This window comes from Pelodiscus sinensis, chromosome 2 (assembly GCF_052426305.1).
Source record: "Pelodiscus sinensis isolate ZL-2025 chromosome 2, ASM5242630v1, whole genome shotgun sequence".
Lineage (NCBI taxonomy): Eukaryota > Metazoa > Chordata > Testudines > Trionychidae > Pelodiscus > Pelodiscus sinensis.
In genome coordinates, this window is record NC_143053.1 from 60,467,382 (window position 1) to 60,486,637 (window position 19,256).

The 19,256-nt window shown below is 45.5% G+C and overlaps 2 protein-coding genes and 1 long non-coding RNA gene across 3 annotated transcripts in view; 1 reads left to right on the top strand and 2 right to left on the bottom strand.

Moving 5' to 3' along the window:
- LOC112546484 (uncharacterized) overlaps window positions 1-18,923 on the top strand; it is a 54,068-nt gene extending 35,145 nt beyond the window's left edge. The window contains exon 4 of the long non-coding RNA XR_003090185.3: window positions 15,486-18,923. This is a non-coding gene — a long non-coding RNA (uncharacterized LOC112546484). The remainder of the gene's footprint in view (window positions 1-15,485) is intronic.
- The window catches only part of DNAJC5B (DnaJ heat shock protein family (Hsp40) member C5 beta), a 51,891-nt gene extending 32,875 nt beyond the window's left edge, over window positions 1-19,016 (bottom strand). Inside the window, exons 1-2 of the mRNA XM_025186891.3 lie at window positions 18,888-19,016; window positions 15,442-15,569 (exon numbers count right to left, since the gene is read on the bottom strand). Coding sequence (XP_025042676.1) covers window positions 15,442-15,548 — 107 coding nt within the window. The 5' untranslated portion in view covers window positions 15,549-15,569; window positions 18,888-19,016. The remainder of the gene's footprint in view (window positions 1-15,441; window positions 15,570-18,887) is intronic.
- LOC149525277 (uncharacterized) lies at window positions 3,645-5,311 on the bottom strand. The gene has a single exon (XM_089776241.1). It carries the CDS (start codon window positions 5,039-5,041, stop codon window positions 3,944-3,946), a length of 1,098 nt encoding a protein of 365 aa, XP_089632367.1. The 5' UTR covers window positions 5,042-5,311; the 3' UTR covers window positions 3,645-3,943.
- Window positions 19,017-19,256: the final 240 nt, after the last annotated feature.

Here is a 19,256-nt window from a genome sequence, read left to right on the forward strand (position 1 = left end):
CAGAGCTGTCAGCGCTGAAGGTCAAGGGCTATGGGGCTATGGCAGGGGACCTTCCCTAGTCCTGCAAATTCCCTGATTTGGGACCGGTCAGGTGCTGGACCAGGGAAGTCCATCCTGTACTATATGAGTGATGATATGCTATCACTGACATTATACATACTATTCTCAATGAATATGGCTTATTATTTCTTAATATTAAATTAAAACTCATCACAGGTTTATTGACCCAGAACAGCCTGAGATGAGTTTTCTTCATTCTTGACTTTCCCCCTCATGTACAATGACAAAGCTATAACTCTAATACAATACAATTTTAATGGTTCTTATGAAACCAAAATTTGCATTATTGTGGTATCTGAGTCATAGTAGCATGAGCCAGTTTCCTCTTTTCAAAGCACAAAGAAGGTGTAAAGTGTTTATGAAACAATTTGTTTTTATGAGGCATCTGACATACAGTGACAATACTTACACAAACTGTAGTGAAGTGGTCTGAAACTGTGAGTAAAGCGCCTTGCAGTTTCATTACATTTCTCGGGTTTTTAATTTAAGAATGCTGTGATGGCTTTATTCCACATCCCTGAGTACAAGAATGGTATTTTCTGTGAGCTTTCAGACTGAATTTTTGAATAACTAATAGAATACAAATGTGTCAGATAGCTGGATCTGAATGCCTTCTGCAACATTCTATTACCCTAATCAGCAGAGAAAAAATGTAGGGAATATTAATAAAAACTATGTGTAACATACTGATTGTTGTGTGAAAATGCTTTAGATTTTGTGTTTAAATGAATTTTATACAGCCTATGCCAGAAGATATTGTATTTTTCTGTTACTAAAACAAATCCCAGATAATGAAACAATTACACCAAATTATATTTCATTCATACAATTGAACATAAATTGCAAATGGCATTGTAATTATAGTTTTGATAGATGTCAGTAGAAGGGACTTGCAGAAGGGTTTTGATTTTTGCACACCAGATGGGTAACTGCCATGCAATTTCCCCCTAGTTTTTTCTAGTTTCACAGATATTCATTACGTATTATGTATTATGGTCTGGAGCCTGTAATTAAACCAATATCCTTATCTATCATATGTGAATCATTCCTTGCTTTAAAACAAAAACAAAAACAAAAACAAGAAAGCCCCCAACAGCTTAGGAGACAGGAGTTCCTACCCAAGAAGTTTATTTAGCTTTGTACGTTGGCGGGAAAGAGGGAAAGATTTTCCTTCACCTTTGGAATTAACACAGTTTTTGGCTCTCTAAACCACACAGATCTCAGATTTGTCAAGGCCAGAGTCATCCATGTAGGGACTCTGGGGGTATGTCTAAACTACATGGCTCCAATGGAGCCATGTAGATTTGTTTGTTTGGCAAAGGGAAATGAAGCCGCGATTTAAATAATCGCGGCTTCATTTAAATTTAAATGGCTGCCCCGCTCTACCGATCAGCTGTTTGTCGGCAGATCGGGCAGTCTGGACGCTCCCCTGACGACATGAAAGCCCTTTATCGACCTCCCCGGTAAACCTCATCCTATGAGGCATAACTGATCAGCTGTTTGTCGGCTCAGCGTGGCAGCTATTTAAATTTAAATGAAGCTGCGATTATTTAAATCGCAGCTTTATTTCCCTTTGCCGATCAGCCTAATCTACATGGCTCCATCGATGGAGCCATGTAGTTTAGACACACCCTGAGTGAAATCCTGGCCCCAAAGAAGTCAGGCTAAGTCTACACTATAGCCTTTTTTCGGAAAAAGCTACACAAATTCATGAGGTTGAGTGAGACAATAAGGGTATGTCTACACTACAAAGTTAATTCGAACTAACAGATGTTAGTTTGAATTAACTTTGATAGGCGCTATACTAGCGCTCCGTTAGTTCGAACTTAATTCGAACTAGCGGAGCGCTTAATTCGAACTAGGTAAACCTCATTCTACGACGACTAACGCCTAGTTCAAATTAGCTAGTTCGAATTAAGGGCTCTTCCCGGGACGAGCCTGGTGGCTCCCAGGAGCCTGCCTGGGGCCGCAAGAGGCGGGCACCCGCTTGGTCTAGTGTGGAGATCGTGGACCTCATCAAGGTTTGGGGGGAAGCCTCCAATGTCCACGATCTCCGCACTAGCCACAGGAACGCGGCTGTCTACGGCTGCATGGCTGACAGCCTGGCCGCCAGAGGCCACCAGCGGATCCAGGAGCAGGTCCACTGCAAAATAAAGGACCTGCGGCAGTCCTACTTCTGGGCCTGCCTGCTAGGGGCCGACCCGGAGGCCTGCCCCCACTTTCAGGCCCTGGACCGCATCCTGGGGGCTCACGCCGTCCATGCCCCCGGGTGGTCATTGACCCCGGGGCAGAGGGACCGGTCCTGGACACCGAGGAGGAAGAGCCGGAGGACGCCGTGAGCCAGGAGCCTGCCCAGGACCCAGGATCCCCAAGGAACCCCACAGACAACATCTCCTGTGTCGTCCGAGGCCGGGGAGGTCTCCACCTGTGAGTACCATCATGCTCCCCTTATGTGTACGGGGGGATGGGGTGGGAGAGGGAGCCCAGGGACCATGCGCCTGGGCCTTGCCCACCGTGGAGCAGCAGCTGGGTGTCATGCAGGGGCCTTGGCCTTGCAGAGGGGGACTGGGTTTCACCCACCTTGTCCCCAGGGAGAACTGACCGCTGCTCTTGTTTCACCACAGCCGCAGCACCTAGGACTGCAGGGCGCACCACCCTGCCTGCAACAGCCACCCGCGCCCGGGCCAGCTGGCGTGCCAGAAACCAGGAGGAGTACCAGCGGCGGCACCTCCGGTTCATGGAGCAGCTGCTCCGCAACCATGAGCACTGGGTCCGAGAGGACCTTCAGCTGCATCAGCGGAATGTGGATGCGCTGGAGGAGCAGGGCCGTGGCCTCAGAGGCCACCTCCAGACCCTGGTGGACCGGTTCCTGCCTCCTCCTGCTCCAGCTCCTGCGGCTGCCGCAGCTCTCACTCCTCCTTCCACCCCTGCTGCCCCTGCTCCCTCTGCTGCCCCTTCTCCCTCTCCCACTTCCTCCGCACCCCCCATCCCTCCTGCCCCACCCTCCACAGCCGCTCCCCCCAAGGTCCCCGCACCCAAAGTGTTGCGAGACGGGAGAGCCAGCCAGACCCCCAAGCCTGAGCTTTCCCTTCCCTTCCCTTCCTCTCCTTCCACCCCCTTCCAGATCCCTCCTCCCAGGTTTCCCCTCCCCTCTCCCACCCTCACTCCTCCCTCCACCACCCCAGTTATGTAAAATAAAGAGAGGGTTTTTTTGCCAAAACAAGTGTCTTTATTTGACATTAGGAAGGGAGGTTAGGGTATGTCTACACTACACCGCTAGTTCAAACTAGCGGGGGTAATGTAGTCATCCGCAGTTGCAAATGAAGCCTGGGATTTGAATTTCCCAGGCTTCATTTGCATGAAGCCGGCCGGCGCCATTTTTAAATGCCGGCTAGTTCGGACCCCGTGCCGCGCGGCTACACGCGGCACGGACTAGCTAGTTCGGATTAGGCTTCTAATCCGAAGTAGCTGTACATCCCGGGCTTCATTTGCAACTGCGGATGACTACATTACCCCCGCTAGTTCAAACTAGCGGGGTAGTGTAGACATACCCTTAGGGAGGGGAAAGGGGAAGGTGGGGAGGGTGGAAGAAGGCCCAAGTGAGGCATGCAGGGAGAGTTCAGTCCTCCTCCTCCACCTGGAAGCTCTCCCGCAGGGCTTCCCGGATCCGGACGGCCCCTCGCTGGGCTTCCCGGATGGCGGCGGTGCGGGGCTGAGCATACTGGCCAGCCATGCAGTCAGCCTCAGCCATCCAGGCTGGCAGGAAAGCCTCCCCCTTCCTCTCGCACAAATTGTGCAGCACAGAACATGCTGCCACCACGGGAGGGATGTTGTGCTCGGCAAGGTCAAGGCAGGTGAGGAGGCACCTAAATCGGGCTTTCAGTCACCCGAAGGCCCCCTCAATGATGATGCGGGCCCTGGTCAGCCTCGCATTGAAGGTCTGGCGGGAGGGGTTGAGGTGCCCCATGTAGGGCTTCATGAGCAAGGGCTGTAGGGGGTAGGCCGCATCCCCTAACAGGCAGACGGGCATGTCCACGTCCCCAACCCTGATGTGGCAGTCGGGGAAGAAGGTCCCGGCGTGCAGCCTCTGGCACACGGAGGAGTTGCGGTACACCCTGGCGTCGTGTGCCTTGCCGGACCAGCCCACATTAATGTCCGTGAACTGTCCCCGGTGGTCACACACGGCCTGCAGGAGGACGGAGAAGTACCCCTTGCGGTTCACGTACCGGGAGGCCTGGTGTTCCGGGGCACAGATGGGTATGTGCGTCCCGTCGATGGCCCCCCTGCAGTTGGGGAAACCAAGGGCACTGAACCCCCGGGTCGGCGAGGCAGACCACTCTGTGGAGCAGCACCCGGTTGATGGCCTTGACCACCTGCGGAGAGACACAGCAAAGCGCGAATCAGTGGGGTGCCCGGGTGGCTGGGAGTGCTCGTGCCCTGGCAGTGCCCCGTGCCCCACTCCCGGGAGCAACCCCCCAGGCGGCGTGTAGTATGGCCGGGAGAGACCGGCACCTCCGGTGCGGGGCACTTTTGCCTCCTCCCCCCCCCGAATCCCTGTTTTCCCTGGGGCGGCCCATCCCCTCCTTGCAGTCCCCCTCGCCTCCGGCCCAGTGGCCGGCGAGTGCCGTACCTGCATGAGCACTGCTCCGACAGTGGACTGGTTCCCGATGCTGAACTGGTTCCCAACGGATCGATAGCTGTCCAGCGTGGAGAGCTTCCAGAGGGCGATGGCCACACGCTTCTGGAGGGGGATGGCGGGCCTCATGCGAGTGTCCCTTCTGCGCAGAGCAGGGGCGAGCCACTCGCAGAGCTCCAGGAAGGTGTCCCTCTTCATCCTGAAGTTCTGGGTCCACTGTTGGTCTCCCCAGCGCTCCAGGACGATGCGGTCCCACCAGTCGCTGCTGGTGTCCAGACCAGGGTGGCCAGGCGGAGAGGCAGGGGGCTGACGTGCACCAGGTGGAACCAGGCAGCCTCCAGCCATTGCTGGCAGGCTTGCAGCAACAAGTCCATAAACTGCACCAGAAAGTGCAGGGTGAGCTCTGGCTCCATGTTGCCACCTGCGGCGGCGGCCCCGAAGGGAAGCACCGACACAGACGGGCACAGAGAAAAACGCTTTGCTGTCCCTCAGCGAGGTAGGCAAGCAAGTGGAAAAACTGAGAACCGGCTGTCCAGGGGGGTCCCTTTAAGCACAAGCCTCAGATAGCCTCAGACAGCAGCCATACAAAGCAACTACTGACCTGATGCCCTGCCGGAACCGGTTTCAGCCGCCCTTAAATGCGCCCCTGCATCCAATCAGTGTGGACGCGCTAGTTCGAATTAGCAAAACGCTAATTAGAACTAGTTTTTAGTTCTAGATGCGCTAGTTCGAATTAGCTTAGTTCGAATTAACTAATTCGAACTAAGTTAGTTCGAATTAGCGCTGTAGTGTAGACATACCCCATGGTACTGAACAAATGTGTCTAAATCCTTTCTGTAATGGGGGGACCAGAATTGGATGCAATTGTGGCCTCACCAGTTCCAAATAAAGGAGAATAATCACTTCTCTAGATCTGCTGGCAATGCTCCTCCTAATGCAACCTAATATGTCATTAGCTTTCTTGGCTACAAGGACACACTGTTGACTAATATATCCAGCTTCTCATCCACTGTAAACACTTGGTCCTTTTCTGCAGAACTGCTGCTTAGCCAGTCGGTCCCCATCCTGTAACAATGCTTGGGATTCTTCCGTCCCAAGTGCAAGACTCTGCACTTTTCCTTGTTCAATCTCATCAGACTTCACTATGGACCCTATACCTACCCTTCAATACCCCTCCCCCTAGGTTAGTGTCATCTGTGCACTTGCTGAGGGTGCAATCCATCCCCTCATCCAGGTCATGAATAAAAATGTTGAACAAAACTGGCCCCAGAACCAACACCTGGGGCACTCCTCTTGACACTGACTGCCAACCAGACATCAAGCCATTGATTGTTCCACTGAGACCCAATAAACTAGCCAGCTTTCTAGCCACCTTACAGTCCATTTATCCAATCCATACTTCCTTAACTTGCTGGCATATTAGGGCGCATTAGGAGGAGTATTGCCAGCAGATTCCTTAACTTGCTGGCAAGAATACTATGGGAGACCATATCAAAAACTTTGCTAAAGACAAGATATATCATGTTCATTGCCTTCCCCATATCCACAAATCCAGTTACCTTGTCATAGAAGGCAATCAGGTTGGTCAAGCATGACTTGCCTAGGATCAAACCTTAAATGATCCTAATGGAAGGATTTCTGCTATTCAAAAGCACTTTCCAAACAACCTTCAAACACGACCATTCACAGGGTGTCAATCATGAATCATCCATGCTATCAGATGAAGGGCTTGGAATTGGGTTGAAGCTGGTGCCCATGGTCCTGGAAAATTGTGTCTGGATCCAATGGGAGAGACAGTTGAGGCTTGATTGACATGGTTAATAGGCTCCTGTACCAATACTGAGGAACTGAAAAAACAGTAAATAGTCTGGTAGCACTTTATAGAGCAGTGGTCTCCAACCTTTTTACACCCAAGATCACTTTTTAAATGACAGAACAAGCCAAGATCTACCGCCCCGCCCCTTCCTTGAAGCCCCACCCTCTATTCTCCTCCTCTCCATCACTTGCTAGACCCAACCCTTATAGTGCTGCTTTTTTTCCTAATTCTTCTGTCGGAAGAGGTTTTTCCAACATTTGGCCTGTCTAGACTGGACCAAATGTCAGAAAACCCCTTCTTTTGGAAGCCCCCTTATTCCTCGTGGAAAGAGGAATATAGGGGTGACAGAAAGATCATATTTGCTCTTCCACTAACAGAAGCGGAAGAACAAACACATCCCTGGATGCAGAAGTGTTTTTCTGGAATATCTCTGGAATCCTGAAAAACACCTGCAGTCTAGCCGTACCCTCGCTGGGTTGAGACAGGATGTGTAGGCTCTGGGGTGGGAATGAGGGATTTGGGTGTGGGAAGGGATGAGAGATGCAGGGGGAGGTGGATAAGGGAATGCTGGCTCGGGGAGGGGGCTCCTGGCCAGGCAGTGTTGGGGTCAGATGTAGGATTAGGGTACTAAGCAAGCCACAGACTTCTGGATATGAGGGTTCAGGAATTTGGGGTGGTGTATGTGAGGGGCTCAGGGCAGGGGGTTCCAGTGTATGATAGGCTCAGATGTAGGGTCTGGGGGAAAGGAGCATGCGGAAGTGTTATGATGCTGTGGCCAGATTGGGGCTAGGCCCCACTTGGGGGTTTGTTGGCCAGGCTTCATTTTTAAATAAAATACTATGTCAAACACAAAAAGTTTCTGCATTGTCTTTATTTCTGAGAAGGGCAGGGAACCTGTTTTGAGTCAGGGGTCACTGACCCACAGAGAAGTCAGTTGGGGCCACACAAGTGAGATGCAAAAAAACCCTCCTCCAACACCCTGCCCCAAGCTTCACTAATGTGGCCCTAACAGTGTTGGTGGGAGCAGGGGACATTGTACTGGGGAAGGGTGCTAGTGGGTGCTTCGGCAGGGGACAGGGTGCCAGTGGGGACAGAGTTCTGTGGCTGGGGACAGGAGTGGGGACAGAGTTCTGTGGCTGGGGACGGGAGTGGGGACAGAGTTCTGTGGCTGGGGAGTGGGGTGAAGGAACAGGGGGCAGGAGAGAGGGAACATGGTGCGGGGAGGGCAGGAAACAGGGTGCCAGTGGGGGCAGAGAGTCCCCTGCACCCGCCTCCTCCCAGGATTCTGCCCCCCCCCCCCCAAGGGAAACCAGCGCATGCCTCCTCCGGGCCCTACTCCCCCCTCCCGCAGAGTAGGGAAACCCCCACGAGCATCTCCCCCGGGGCCAACCCCTCCTCACGTGGCGCAGGGAAAACCCCATGCTCCTCCTCCAGGGCCGATGTCCCTTCCCAAAGCGCACCTGACATGCCACAGCCCTGAGGGAGGGGAGCAGCCAGCATACTTCCAGAACCCCCAGAAGTCGCGTGAAGCTGCAGGACTTCCGTCCACCCCACAGGCAGCCAGAACTACCTCCATTGTAACTGGAGATAGGTAGTGGGGCTTCTCAGGGGTGTGGGGAAAATGGGGGACCCAAACACCTCGTGATCGACTGGTCAAGGCCTCACAATTGACCAGTCGATCACGATCGACCGATTGGTGACCACGGTTATAGACTAACAAAACATATAGATAGTATCATGAGCTTTTGTGGGCACAGCCCACTTCTCCAGATGACCGGAGTGTTGGATGTCTAGGACCAAAATAAATAGGGGAGACAGGAGAGGGTGGAAGAAGGGAAAATTGAGGGGGTGGGGAACAAGAAAAGGCAGTTGGTAAAAAATATATCAAGGGAAAGTCGAGTCTATAAACACCTAAAAACTAGATAGTCAAAGGGGGCAGATAAGAACCATTAATTAGCAAACAACAAAGAGTCAGGAAGCACTTAGGCTACATCTACAGTATGAGTTTTCTTGGCAAAATATATGCTAACGAGGGACTCATTTGCATGAGTTGCAATCTCATTTACATATTTTCTGCCGATCCCTTTTTTCACTAGGGTACCAATCTTGAGGGAAAAGGGGGTTTTACGCAAAAAGAAAATGTCCACACTGCTTGTTTTTGTGCAAAAACCCTAGCACAAAAACAGTTCGGCAGAAAATATGCAAATAAGATCACGACTCATGCAAATGAGTCCCTTAGTAGCATATTTTTTGCCAAGAAAACTTGTTGTGTAGACGTAGTCTTAAAGACTGATGAAACATAGATGGTATCATGAGATTCTTCAAAGACAAAGAACCATTGTTTGATAGGTAGGTAATGACCTAACCATCCAGTATCTTTGTTTAATCCAGAGGTGTGAGAATTGAACTTGGGAATGAGCTGAAGCTTCAGTTCTTCCCTGTAAATTGAGGAGGCCATGCTGGTGCTATAAGGAAGTGGTGACCATGGTCTCTTTTTTATCCTGGAATGCAAAGGAGTCAGAAGGCAAGTAAATAGGAGAAAATTCTTCCAGGATAGGAGTAATAGGTAGGAGTAAATAGCAATCAGTCACCAGGACCAGACAATATTCATACCAGAGCGCTGATGGAACTCAAATGTGAAACTGCAGAACTATTAATTACAGTTTGTAACCTATCATTTAAATTAGCTTCTGTACCAAATGACTAGGGCAGGGGTTGGCAACATACAGCATGCGTGCCATAAGTGGCACACAAGATGATTTTGTGTGGCACATGGCCACCTCCCAGGCGGTCTGTGGCTTGAGCGCAGCCACCCCTCCTGTACACAGTGTGGAGCCGGCACTGGATCTTGAGCCTCATGGTTGTCACACAGCATGGTGGAGGGACCAGGAAAACGGAGCGGGTGGCATGACCCTGCACGGGCTCAACATCCGTGGGGCTGCCTCTGCCCAGTAAGGGCATGCAGCTCCCAGGAGAAAAGGGGTTAACGCCTCCTTCCCCCTGCTACAGACTCCCCTACAGGGATGTGGGGGCATGAAAGTGATGAAGGAGAATGTGGCATACACTTGAGGCTACCGAGAAAGATTAATGAAGCTGCTAAAATGTAAGTAAGTCTATTATTGACTTTAAAAAGTATCAGTGGCATGCAGATCCAAAATAGAAGTGAATAAGTTAAATCTTGGCACGCCACTTCATAAAGGTTGCTGTCCCTTGGATTAGAGGATAGATAATATGATGCCAGTTTTTTAAAAGAGCTCCAGAGGTGTTCCCAACAATTACAGAACAGTAAGCCTGATTTCAGTACTAAGCAAGCTGGTTGAAACTATAGTAAACAATAAAAATGTCAGACACATAGATGAACATAGTTTGTTGGGGGAGAGTCAATGTGGCTTTTGTAAAAGGAAATCATATATTACCAAACTACTAGAATTCTCTGAGAGGGTCAACAAGCATGTGGACAAGAAGGATCCAGTGGATACAGTGTATTTAGATTTTCAGAAAGTTTTTGATAAGGTCCTTTACCAAAGATTCTAAGCAAACTAAGTTGTGATGGGATAAGAGGGAAGGTCTGTTCATGGACTGGTAACTGGTTAGAAGATAGGAAATAAAAGGTAGGAATAAATGATTAGTTGACAGAATGGAGAGAGGTGTCCCCCGGGGTTCCTACTGGAACCAGTCTTATTCATCATATTAATAAATGGTCTGGAAAAAGGGGTAAACAGTGAGGTGGCAAAATCTGCAGCTGATACAAAACTATTCAAGATATTTAAGTCTGAAGCAGACTGTGAAGAGCTACAGAAGGAAATCATAAAACTGGGTGACAGGACAACAAAATGGTAGATGAAATTCAATGCTGATAAATGCAAAGTAATGGACATTGGAAAACATAATCACAGGCACAGGCAGGATATTTGCCAGAAGCTGGGAATGGGTCAGAGGGGATGGTTCACTCGATGGATCACTTAATCACTTACCTATTCTGTTCATTCCCTCTGGGGTATCTGGCATTGTCCCCTGTCAGAAGACAGGACACTGGGCTGTAAATGGACCTTTGATCTGACCCAGTATGGCTGTTCATATATTCATATGTGAAAAGAATCTGTCTGAGTGGATCTCCTCCCAGGAACAGAACTGATGGCTTTTTCACTTGTTCTGGTTGCAGACAGATCCATTGGGGAGTTCTCCAGAGCTGAAAGATGGACCTGGCCTTGTCTGGGTCACTCAACCATCAGAGAAGGGTTCAGTTTCTCTGGAAGGTTAGCAGCCTTGAAATTAATTGAATTGTTTGTAAGAAAGTCCCAGAGGCAAATTGCCTCCTGGCTCAGCTAAGTTGACCCTGCCCCTCATTGTAAAACTTGGTTCTCAAATTGTCTGTTAGAATTAATACATTCTTCCTTCATATGGCAATGACTCGGGGCACACGCTTATGCTAGCCATACCTGCAGCTTTGAGATACAGTCTGCATGCTGAACTACATAGCTGTTCTGCCTCAGAAACGAGGAAATAGCAGAAATAGAAACCTTTCCCCTGAGATATCACAGAACTTCTTCCCGAAGAAGAGGATAGATCTCCCACTGAAGGGCAATCTTGTGAGTGTGGCCCCTGACAAGGAACTAGATGTCATATTCCAATTCCACCATGCTTAAGACCTTTTCCCTGATACTATGTAGACCCAAACACCTAGGAAGTGGGACAAGTGATTGGAAATCAAACTGGGGAACTGATGGAATTACAGGAATTAGCACATTGCCTTTGACCAATCCCGTTCAATGTCTGTATGTATGAGATAACTGGACAGAATGAGCCCACAGATACTGAAGAAAAGGGCAATGGAAGGTGCCTGTCATAATCTTTGTCCTTTTTTCTTGTCCAATCTTGACATCAGGGAGCATTGACTTGGTGACTGTATAGCTGCTGTGGATGAAACCACTTTCTTTTTGTGCCCAAGGTATACATTCCAAGAATTGTCAGTGTCACCCTGGAATTCCTAAGGCTAAGCCTGCCATCCGTTTTTTTACCAAAAAGAAGCAAGGGACCTTCAAAAGGGAGGTCCTGGAGAGTTTGTTGGACTTTTAATGGTAGTCCAGTCCAACCATGAATACCTTCTCATAGGAATAGCTGATGCCATGATTCAAGCAGCCCTGTCTGCACTACCTATACCATTTTGGAGAACAACCCTGGTGACCAGCTTATGACCATATGTTCTTCAGCAATTACTGCAAACTCCTGTCTACAGTCTGGTAACTTTCCTTAAATTTTATCAGGTTTTCCCAATGAGTGAAATCATAGTGATTCAGGAATGTCTGTTGGTTTGCAATTCTGAGGTAAACACTCCTTGAGGAATAAAGTCTACAACCAAACAGATCCAGATTCTTTGAGTCTTTGCCTTCAGTGTTGATGCTTTTTGCCCACATGTTTCCCATTCAGTGGCAGCTGCCACTATAAGAGAACTTGGGATGGGGTGGGAGGTTTGAGGATAAGATTAAAATTGTTCAGAAGACAAAGTACCTCCTCTCAGATCATTTTACTCTCAGGGACAAGGAGGGGGCAAGATCCTTGACTGACTCTATGATGGCTTGATTAATTTGAATAACCTGGCCAGGGGTTGCTGATACCAGAATGTCCAGCTACTTGTGAGAGCTTTCATACATCTCTTCTGCCTGAATGTTAAGTACAGAGGCCACCCTTCTCAAAAAAACATCAGGAGCCTATGGTCCTCTAACAGTGGTGAGTCACTTGACAGGTCAATAGCTTCATCTGGTGACAAGGACAAGGACACAACAGGCAGCTGAAGTGATAGCTGGTGTACAACTTGTGTTGGGAAAGTTGCCCAAGTGACTTCCGACTGTTTGATCTCGGTATCAGAGAATGATGCACTTGATACCAGTGTGCTCTCCATGGGTATGTCTACACTAGCCCCCTAGTTTGAACTAGGGTGGTTAATGTAGGCATTCGAACTTGCAAATGAAGGCTGGGATTTAAATATCTTGGACTTCATTTGCATGTTCCCGGGAGGGCGCCATTTTTAAATCCCCTTAGTTTGAACTGACTACCCGCGGCTACACACGGCAGTCAGAAGTTAATCCGAACTAAGTCCTTAGTTTGGATTAACTGTTACACCTCATTGCAGGAGGAGTAACAGTTAATCCAAACTAAGAACTTAGTTTGGATTAATTTCTGACTGCCGCGTGTTCGAACTAAGGGGATTTAAAAATGGTGCCCGCCCGGGAACATGCAAATGAAGTCCAAGATATTTAAATCCCGGCCTTCATTTGCAAGTTCGAATGCCTACACTAACCACCCTAGTTCGAACTAGGGGGCTAGTGTAAACATACCCCATGACAGCAAGCAGGATGGTGGAAGGGAGGTCATAGCTGGCAGGAGGGAGAATCCATATCCAGAATGCCACTGGTATGGGCCAGAAACCCACTGACCCTTAGAAGAAGGCCTGTGCTGCCAAAGCCTTTGATGAGAGGTAGGGTGCTCTGTGTTCTGAATGGGATACAAGTGGCCTCACCTCCAAGTCTGAAGAAGAGCCAGATACTTTTGACAATGGAGAGGCAAATTCACTTGGGACTCGGGAAAGATAACCCAGATCCAAGGATGGCAGTACCTGGAAACTGCAGTAGTGCAGAATCCTGATGTGTTGAAATATGAGCTGTGAGCATCAATACCAGCTACAGACCTTCTGCTGGTGATGCCACTACCAGGAGACTAAACAGGTCTCATTTGGCTCTGTATGCCTCTGGAGTGGTTGGGAGCAGTACCATTTCACCAAAAGTTTTTCAGGGGACAGCCTCAACAGACCTGGCACAAGCTCTGGAGGTGGCAATCCCCTCTTGGCAGACGAGTCCAGGAAGCACCTTGCCAGTATGGGTTCCCAGCTGAATCCACTGCATTTATTAAGACCACAGTCTTATTTATGACTTATTACAAGAACCTTTAACCTACTAACCCCAGTTTTTGTCCTGTACTTGTAGCAGGATTAACAGGCCACTTCACCTTGAATGGTCTGTTAGTTTAAGAATAAGTAATTAGTACATATACTTTCTGTTTGATCTTGTATTTAGCTATGATTCTAAGTACCTTTCCCAGACTTCAGGAAGACCTCTGTATAGCTCAAATGCTTGTCTCTCACCCACAGAAGCTGGTTCAATAAAAGACTATTTTTGAACATTTAGGCCATACAGAAAGTTATTGATGTCAGAGAGTCTGATTTTATTCTCTCTTTTATACTCTAATTTACACTATGTAACTCTATGGTTATACTTAATATTAACTTTTGATTATTTTTATATGATAAACTTTTGTAATTCTTTTATGTGCTAACCAGAATACTTTTTATATTGTATATTGACATGTTTACAGTCCTACATCTATTTAAACTAAAAAGTTCAGTGTCTTTCAATTAAATCTAATGGGTGACAGCCCACTTAATTAGCCTCATTAGCACTGGTCCTACATTTGACAGGTAACTTTTTTTCTTGTTATAAATAACTTGGTTTCTGTTATTTCTACTTCAGCTCATCACCTGATGAAATCGGTTTTTGTTAGTCTCTACGGGTACATCTACACAGAAACATTATTTTGAAATAATGTCGAAATACTGTCAAGCTGGAGGTCTTCTTACTCCGACTTTTGTAACCTTCATTGTATGAGTAAGGGAAGTCGAAGGAAGAGTGCTCCATTTCAAACTAAGTGCTGTGTAGATGATCCCAATTTCAAAATAAGCTATTTCGAAATAAGTTACACAATTGACGTAGCTCAATTTGCGTAACTTATTTCGAGTTAAGCCCCACTGTGTAGATGCACTCTAAGGTGCCACAGGACTATTCAGTAAGGGTGCATCTACATAGCAGGACTTAACTCAAAATAAGCTATGAAAATTGAGTTACAACAATTGCATAGCTTATTTCAAAATAGCTTATTTCGAAATTGGGATCTACACGGCACTTATTTTGAAATAGAGCACTCTTCCTCTGACTTCTCTTACTCCTTGTAAAATGAGAGTTACAGGAGTCGGAGTAAGAAGTCCCCCAGATTGACAGTATTTTGACATTATTTCAAAATAATGTTGCTGTGTAGATGTGGATTAAGTCATTATGAAATAATTCTAGTTATTTTGAAATAATGTTGCTGTGTAGACATAATGCAATGTGTGTAATCTTTTAACCCAGTTGTTTACCTGATTTTAATGTAGACCTAGTATTCAGGGAAGAGACCACTCAAACTAATGGAAAATGTCTGTACAAAAGTGCTATAAACAAAACTGGGTGATTGATTAGGAATAATTCTTACTACAGATTGGATCTATAATGGATGAAATAATTACCTCTTTGAAGGAAATGTTTACCTTTTTAAGAATAACCAATTGCCAGAGCAGTTAGTACTTATGACCAGATTAGAGATTTCATTTTGCTCATCAGTCAGCTAAAACGGTGAACCATAAATGAGATTACATTATTAATTAGGAAAACAGAATAATGGTAAAATTAATTATGGGAAAGTATTTCCCCTCTAAAATGGATTTTGCCTCACACCCTATAAAAGCATAGAGGGTTTGGAAGTTAATTTGGGAATTACAGACTACGTTGCTAGCATCCCACCAGAGAAGAGAGAGACAGAGAAAAGCTGTTTACCTTACAACATAGTTAGTAATATATCTATTCTTTCTGTATTTTATAAGTACTGTATTATCTTTGATGAAATAATTACATTTGAGCCTGTTATTTGATGATCTCAAATCATTGTTAAATTCAAACATGTAATAATGGACTTCAATGAAGTTACTCCTGATTTATGCTTCCTCAAACAGCTGATCTCTGTAGAAGCTGTTGATTAGACAGTACATAGAATATCTCAGTACAATAAAATCTATGTTGCTATGACATAAAAAATGTTGCCTGTGTTCTAGACTTTTCTTAAATACCTGTAAGATTTCTTAATTTCTTCATGTGTTGCCCCCTTCTCCAGAGCCAGAATTCCATATAATGCTTCTCCTGATGTGGATAAAGTCCGTTGCCTTTGTTCAGCCATCTTATCTGTGCATTACCAAGTCTACCGAGGAGGAAAAAAGAACAACTGGGATTGCATATGTAGGGATCATATTTCTTACTGTTAATTTTAATAAGTTTTCATTTGTAAAGTTACTTTCTAAACTATTTTATAAGTAAGTAAATCTGTAAAAGCATAAACCCTTCCAAAGAAGCCACAGACCCTTTCTTGCCCCAAATACATTATTTTACAATGATTTTCAAAAGAAAAAAAGTGCTTGGATTAGGAGCCAAAGGTCCCAAATAAAAGGTTAGATCCTGCTCTCAGTGAAATTAATAGCAAATTTCCCATTAAACTTCAATGAATGCAGAATCAGGCCTGAAAATAATAAAAGGCCATGTCAGCATAATTGATAATTTTGGTTTTCTCCTTCACTTCAAGTACTACAAACAAAATTCAACCTCTCACCAAGGGTAAAAATGAATTAAATTTCTAACAGATGGCTCAGGGCAGAGGATTAGGGAGGTGCAATATGACAGTACCTGTAAGAAATTTAAGTGTGGGGTGGAGTGCAGCGGGCTCAGGGCAGGGAGTGGGGATATGGGGAATGCAAGAGTCAGGGCTGGGGATGTGAGGAAGAGCTCAGGGCAGGATGCTGGGGGTAGTACAGGAGTCAGGATTGAGGGTGTGAGGAGGGACTAGGGGAGAGCTTTGGAGTGAGGGGGGGATGCAGGAATCAAGACAAGGGATTGGGAGGGCCTTTGGGCAGAAGGTTGGGGTGTGTGGTGGAGTACAGAGGAGGGACAAAGGGGCCCTTTAGGAAGGGCAAGAAGGCTGAACCACCCCCAATTCCTACTGACGCTGCTTGTTGTTTGCACTTCCCTTCCATTACTGTCAGGGAGCAAGAGGAAAGCTCACAGCATGGGTCACTCACTCTTCTGCCCCCTCCCTGACAGGAGGGAGAGGAATTCAGGGACACTGTGTGCTGTCCTCTTGCTCCTTTACAGTGACTGAAAGGGAACAGCAGGCAATAAGTCGTGGCAGTAGGAATGCGGAGAGAGGGGAGGCTTCACCCCCCTGCCTTCTCTAAAAGATGCCCTAGGGTGGTTTGGGACTGGTGCACTCTGAGTCAGACCCTTTTACCTAGCTACTGCTTAGTGCAGCAGCCTGCAGTTGGCCTCCACAGGAGCCTGACTTGGAGCCCCACCTCCTTCTTCAATGGACCCCAGCCAGCTCTTACTAGAGCAGCGTTTAGGGGCACACCGCCTTACTTTCACTTCTGCCTCTCACTAAGACCATTGGCTTATTTCAGTAGGATGTCAGCTTTATCTCACCACAGTCACCCTTTTAGAGCAGATTTCTGATCATTTTTTCCTTTCTGAGCAGCACAAAGTGACTAGATTAGAGGCCAAGGATTGAGCCCAATGTACTATTATAGAACTGACCTTCCATAATAATCTTATGTGTGGGAAAAGTTGAAGTGAAGTTGGGTCTCATGTTCAGAGGTCATGGTTGTGTCCTACAGTGCAATCATTCCAGCAAAATTCCTAAGAAGTCTGTGACAAATTTGCCATTGGCCTCCTTACTGCATGGCAAGAATGAAGGTTAAATGTAGATTCGTCAGTGGATCTACTCCTATGCATATCAATCAGCCATTACCTCATGCCTCCTGCAGGTGGAATTAGCAGCAGAACTACCATCCACAGAGTGGCTCGGCTACCACTTTGCAGCATATGAGGAGGAGCATTTTTGATCCCTGCAGAATTTCTTTATACTGTATTCTGTTAGCACCTACACTTGGATTTGGGGTTGAGGGAAACATCTACTTTTTTGACAACTGAACAACCACAACAAAGCTCTGATCATAACCGAATATAACCAAAGGAAAAATCTACAGTGAGTTGCAGGCTTGTTTTGGAGACAGACATTTCTGAGAACTGAAAGATTAACTAGCATTTCAAAACTACTACTCTGCCATTTCTCTCTTCTCACTGCTGAGCTGGAAACATTATCCTGCCTTTATTCATATATTATTTACAGACACATTTTGGTTCAGATACAGCTTTGTAACAAATTAAACTTCCTTATCTGTATTCAGTTGCAAAACAGGAGCAAGCATGCTATTAAAAACAAAACTAAACAAAACTGCTGGTCAAAAGATTACACAAAATTACATAAAAAAGTGAACTTCCTATGTAACTTTGGCAAAATCTATTTCCTTAAGGAAACCTTATTTACATTGAGGATTTCTTTTTTGTGAATTCTTATTCAAATAAATAAATGCAAAGTAGAAGGATACTGTGAATTACTGAAGTTCGTATATCCAGCTAAAATAAATGTCATAGTGCAAAACTACCTATTAAATAACAGAACATAATAAATAAATGACCATTTAGAAATGGCCTTTAAATATTCAGGCCTTAAATATTAATTGACCAGCTGCATTATGATAAGAATGACATGATTATAACATGTTTAACATGACATTAGCATTGGAACCTATCCTGCTAATGTTTGAGTCAATGGAAGAAACATCTGTCCCAAAAACATTACCAAACCTCTCACAACCAGATAAAATTAGGCAACAATATAAAGTTACTGAACTACAACACAATTTAAAAATGTGTTGCATCACAGCAAAGGCAAAACCCAAAAAGGTAAATTAAGATTAATCTTACTTTAAAGGACAGCAAACTAGCCTAATTTGTACTTTCTCACAAAGCACTTTTTAATATTTTGTTACTGAATCACTAAAATTTTCAGGAACTTAATCTGCCATGCAAACTTCAAGACACTAACAAAGTCATCCTGATCATCCTTCCATTGTAATCAGAGAGAGTTTGGATTACTCATTTTTAGTTGTTCTATAAAAATATGAAAAAAAAAAAGATTCAGATAAAATCTGTCAATCCCAGTTTTCTAAAGCAAGTTAAAGTTTCTTTATTAACAACAATAAAGATAGGTACAGTACCTGTTTCAGTTCCAGATCCTATACTGCATGGATTCTAATGTAATATGATCCTAATGTAATATTTTGTGTTAGTGGAATAAAGAAATGAGAATATTGTTTATTTCCATTAAAACTGACAAATATTTTAAAAAGACAAGTGAGATATTGTTAAACAATTACATCTCATTCCCATTTAAAATAGCATGACTTAATTTACTATATTTTCAGCTCATTTAGATTTATGCTATTTATGAGAAAAATAAGGTATTGTGGTTCTAATAACATATGTTTCTAAAATTGCTGTTACAAAGTCTTATCTAGAGAGTCTTTTGTGTGATCTTACAACATGATTACTCAGTGTCTTGATAATTTTTGTTAGTGATCTATTAACTCAAAAGGAAAGAAAGCAACAGAAGAAAGTGTTTCCATACCTGAAGCACTGTCCCATACAAGAAGGCTGCTGCTTTTCATCCTTCACATTCAGGGTTAAACAGGTCATTGGAGTTTGGTTACTATTTTTTGTTAGTCTGGTATCCAATTGGTTCTCTCTTTGGAAGACCTATAAAAGAATGAATAAAAAATTCATGAACATAAAGGTTGCTATTACATGACAGCCTATGATACCAAAAATATACTATATTCATGTTTGATTATGCTTCATCCCTTGTTCTGCTGTCAAGCTCTAACAGATATACTGAGTTTGTTGGATTTCCTCCCATCAGTGGTTGCAAATTGTCTAACAACACTGACCCCCTCACTTTAAGACTTCAAGGTTATATAATTTCAGCACCTGTTCACTT

Bases quoted from the DNA above. Each gene is read 5' to 3' on its own strand.
- LOC149525277 (XM_089776241.1), bottom strand. From the start codon at position 5,041: ATGGCTGGAGGCTGCCTGGTTCCACCTGGTGCACGTCAGCCCCCTGCC.